Source organism: Papaver somniferum, chromosome 1 (assembly GCF_003573695.1).
Source record: "Papaver somniferum cultivar HN1 chromosome 1, ASM357369v1, whole genome shotgun sequence".
Lineage (NCBI taxonomy): Eukaryota > Viridiplantae > Streptophyta > Magnoliopsida > Ranunculales > Papaveraceae > Papaver > Papaver somniferum.
In genome coordinates, this window is record NC_039358.1 from 62839333 (window position 1) to 62844298 (window position 4966).

A 4966-nucleotide genomic window follows, 5' to 3' on the forward strand; every position below is an offset into this window, starting at 1 on the left:
CCTATCTGAACAAATGCAGCTTGGAGCTTGATCCTCAACTTGATGGTCTTGTCGGGAGGTATTCTTAAGTACGAACTCTGATATTTATCATCCATTGATGTTGTCTATCATTTAAATGGAGCATCTGTGTAAGAACATATAATTCATTAAGTGAGTGTAAGTTGGTGGAAGGAGCAGAGTACTGTTTGTTGATAGGAAGAGGCATAGTAATTTACTCGGGGTGGATGCGCAGGAGGGGGTTCTGTTAAGGAGGTTAATGAAAGGGAATGATTATTTTCATGAGCTTGTACTAAGCCTAAATATGCTTTTGCAGGCACAGCGGGAAACCATGGACCAAATTCTTTAATGCGGATAACCAGCATTTGGTTTCTCCAGAGGTGATTCACTTGAAACAGCTTCATGATTTGATATTTTTTTTTCCTTTTGAAATAAGTTTCAAACCCCCTTATCTTTATAAGTTATATTGATTCAGCTTTTCTTTTAGAATCGCACAGCATTCCAAGAAGGCCTTTCAGAATCAAACTGCATTCCAACATATGTGCAGAGGTAATCACCCAACACATGTTGCCGACAGGGACTGCTACTGCATCAAAATCCGTAGTTTCGAAAGTCTGATTCTAGTTCTCCTTCGTATCTTGTTAGTAGCAAGTGGATCCTCCCATGCCTCTGAGGAGCACACTCAAATGTGGATAATTTGTATACTACTATAAGTAGCATTTGCTCACTCTGCAAAAATACTATTTAAGTTTAGCTGATCGAAGTTTTTTCTCGCTGGCCATGACATCGAAAGCCAGTATATTACAATCCTTCGATATCAACATGGGGAACCCAACAAAACAAGAACCTGGGATCTTAAAACTAGTGATTCTGTAAAACATCTCTTCATAAAGAAAACAAATCGAAAATGCTAGGTATACACCGCCATTTCTACGACAACTAATTACACCACTACGTGGCGCAGGACCCAGTAAAAAGTTGAATTGGGTGGGGGATTAAATCGGATGAATAAAGTGAATATTTTTTTATTCTCAACTGTTTACTGGCCGTAGGTAGAGAGAATAAATTTATCTCTTTTTATCAACCACATTTCTCAGTTGTATATATTTATTTTGCATCATCGTCGGCTTTTAATGTTTGCTCCAAGACTTTTTTTTTTTTTTTGGCGGGACTTTATACCATCAACTGGTATATGATGTTTAACGCCAGTTACACCACCTAGTCCCATCTCCTTTGCCGTGCATAATTGACAAATTTCAACTGATTATATGGCTCATGACATTTTAGACGTTCGAGATCAGGGGCATAAACCCAGCCTCCAGTGGTATTTACCGAAGCATTGTCAATATGCCAATCATCAGGCCATTCCCAACCTGAGCGCAAATCAACTTCTGGAATCTCCTGTGTAACAAATTAAAAAATCCGGCGGATCCGCAAGTTCACTTAACCAATAAAGTAACAACTTTTTTCAATAAGCGGCTTGAATTCCAACCTTTAAACGGACGCTAATGCGCGAGCAAAATAGCGCATAGCTTTTCTGTTTTGTGTCTGGTAGGATGTCAATGCCTTTAACCATTACATTTAAATATCTTTCGACTGGATCTAGAAATTAATCGTCTAATTATGCATATAAACTAATAAAAAGTTTAGAATTAAATAAGACAAACAGAAACTTCATTTCTTGTTGAATGATCAAAATGGACGCATCATCCACTGAGTAAATGAACCCCCACTAAATCCGCCCGCAAAGCTTTGACGTTGGGTACCCTATCAAATGAAATCAATAATTAGTGAATATATGAAAAATCAAACCATCTTATAGTATATATAAGAAAATTTAATAATATTTGCTCACATCGTTTCCAAATCCATATTGGTAATCTTGATGCACCATTCCATATTGTTCATATAGATTTTCTTGATGTGCTATCTCATGTTGTTGTTCATATGGAAAATTTGCTTGATGTATTATCCCAATGTGTTGCTGATGTCTAATGGACTGATAGTTTTCTTGTGTTTGAGGCATACATTCAATTTGAGATGGACGCATACCATCGGCCCATCCATCCTAATTAAACAATTAACGGTTAAATTAGATGACATTATTAACGGTAAGAGAAATAATGAAAGTAAAACAATCAATTCCATAAATATCTTTTTCTTCGAACGCTTTTTAATTGGTTGGTGTACTGTCTTACGTGTTCGACCTAATCGTGTCTTTTCGTGACGGGTCATTCACAGTAATAACAACGTTATCACCTACTCCATACTCAACATTTCCATCTACCGCTTCCGACACCTCAAGCTGAATTTCTTTAAGTTTGTCGCTTTCTTTTAGTTTGATAAATATTTGTTGCACTTCCTTCTTCTTACAATCTAACCAATCATCAACATCACGGTATTGACTAGTACCCGCAACCCAATCTGCAAGCTCACCAAATTTATTGCAAAAATCATAGTATTCGGTATTTGCATCATCATTTTTCCAACAACTAAAACCCACTTTCACCTTTGTATAACATCTTTTCACATCCTTTCGCCATCGTCTCAATATATATTTGTCTGGGAGTTCTTTCACACCATTATTAGACAATAGGCTTAACACATGGTAGCATTGTATTCCTCTAAATACAAACATCTGACATGTACAATGAACATCACAATCTTCTTTGTTATATGTAACAAAAAAAGTCATTTTCTTATAAAAAGTCACTTTCTTATAAAAATTATTCTCAATCCATATGTCTTGTTGGACATCGTAGACTTTACCATCGGGATTTACCTCAATCTTGTTGAAGTTACAATACATCATCTTTAACAATTGTACTTGAAATTCTCGGAATTTTGAGTTAGTATACAAGTTACGAACCTGTTTCTCCATTGGGTATTCAGTGACAATGGGATGCTTTTCAAAGCTGTCCATTGGGTATTCAGTGACAACTAAAAAACGAGCATCATCGGGGTTGCACTCGTGATTATGCTCAAGACGTACCACTGAAATATACCATTTATTATCGCTTGCTTGCCTTCTCCCAGTAATCGAAGCAGTACACCCACTTTTAACTGTCTCCTGTGGCTTCGTTTGATTTTGAGTTCGGCTTTCATGCTCACCGGATTTTCAACAAGCAAAAGTCACACTTCTTGTAATACTGTTAACGTTGGTCCTTTTTGATCTTTTCTGCACTGGAAATCCAAATTTTCTAGCATACTCTTTGTAAAATTGAAACATTTCTTCATGCTCATCAAAAATCATCCCTACCAAAGGAGGTTTTATTTCATCACTTTCATTAAAAGTGTTGTCCTCTTCATCACCTGGAACATCAAAATGTATGCCTTAGTTAGAAACTTTAAACAAATAAAAAGTCAATTTTTTAAGTGGTTCACAAATAAAAACAGGCAAAAATGAAATTTAAGTGGTCCCAAAAAAATTTAAAAAAAAAAACAAGAATGTTCTCATGTGATTTTACCTATTTAACTAATCTTTCAAACAAAAAACTTCTGGGCATGTGATTATTTAACATGGAGGTGAACGCTTCAAGAAAAAAGAAAAAAAAAAGGAAAAAAACATGGATTCTGTCATGTGGATAGTGAATATTTAATAGGGATTATGCACTACAAATATTTATGATTGATCAAATATTATCAGACTAGTAAAGATTATGATCCTGATGTTTTGCTGTCATCATCTTAACCGATCTGGATTGAAACATCCTTAACATATTCAATGGTATCTGTAAACATATTTTTCATTTGATTAGTAAAAATTTACTGTAATTATTTAGAAATTAAACTAATTAAGTTAATCCATTTTAACTTACCATAATCAACGGATTCTCCAGGACTTCCTTCCATGTTTTGTTAAGGAAGAGAGAAAACATGGATTTTGGTGAAGAAAATTTCTAGATCTAAAATGACTTTCTTTTTTCTACATAAGTGTTAAAAGAGAAGATATTTTACTCTTTATTTTTCTCTCCCGATTCCGCTTTCACACGATCTCTCCAGATTTAATCGCCGATCCCATTTGAACTTTTTGCTGGGTTCCTACTCCACGTGTGCGCCACGTAGTGGTGTAATTAGTTGGTGTAGAAATGTGGTGTATGTCTAGCATTTTCGAAAACAAATCTAGGGTTCTTACATTCTCTGATTTTGCAGAGAAGAAAGAGAAAAGTAAAACAAAAAAAAAATTCAAATTAAAGTGAAACCGTACTTAGTATACACAGACATACAGCTATTTAAAGAAAGCCACATGTAGTTGCAAGAAATCCTACAACACACCCCTTGTATTATCATGACTATGATTTCTAGATCTAAACTTATTTGATATGAAAATAAACATAAAGATAATGAAAATAGAAAATAAGACACAAGATTTACGTGGTTCGATCAATTTGATCTACATCCACGGGGTTAGGTTTCACTATGATCATTGAATTACATATGAATTACATTGAGACTCCATTAATGAGTATTTGGAGCTCTCTCTCTCTGGTTTTTGGGGAAGAATAAGATGATAATAATAATACAAGTTACTTTTCTCTCTCCTACCTTTCTCTTTATATAGGATGCTACCTAGTGGATGACAACTCACATATAGTGGAATACAGCTCATATTATCTCGCGCCCAAACTACATTCTCGCAAGCTTCGCTACCTTCTCGCAAACTCTCTCTATAATTTCACAGGCTCTATCTATAATTTCACAAATTCTTACTGTTGTGCGATATTCGGATCCTACACCACACAAGTGTTTCACATACAGACAATATGAAGCATCCTGAGTGAGTTACTCAGTACCACCACCTTTTGAATTTTCAGTCTTTGCACACTCTTGTAAAGATGCAATATTAGATATGCCATTACCCCCCTCAAGTGTAAGGTGAGTGGAGAGGAAACCTTCAACTTGGACCTTAAGAACTTGAACCTTGGACCATGGAAACCCTTTGTAAAAATGTCAGATGTTTGATCCAAAG

General features: G+C 35.4%; 1 protein-coding gene across 2 annotated transcripts; it reads right to left on the reverse strand.

The window, feature by feature from the left end:
• Positions 1-1612: 1612 nt before the first annotated feature.
• Positions 1613-3947, reverse strand: LOC113329734 (protein FAR-RED IMPAIRED RESPONSE 1-like). 2 transcript variants are annotated; one of them, XM_026576577.1, is made up of 4 exons: positions 3816-3947; positions 2867-3309; positions 1853-2065; positions 1613-1764 (listed from the first exon to the last, which is right to left on the reverse strand). In XM_026576577.1, exons 2-4 carry the CDS (start codon positions 2918-2920, stop codon positions 1690-1692), a joined length of 342 nt encoding a protein of 113 aa, XP_026432362.1. In that variant the 5' UTR covers positions 2921-3309; positions 3816-3947; the 3' UTR covers positions 1613-1689. The 2 variants fall into 2 exon arrangements, with proteins under 2 accessions (XP_026432362.1, XP_026432357.1); XM_026576572.1 differs by lacking the exons at positions 1613-1764; positions 1853-2065 and having other exon boundaries at positions 2175-3309.
• Positions 3948-4966: the final 1019 nt, after the last annotated feature.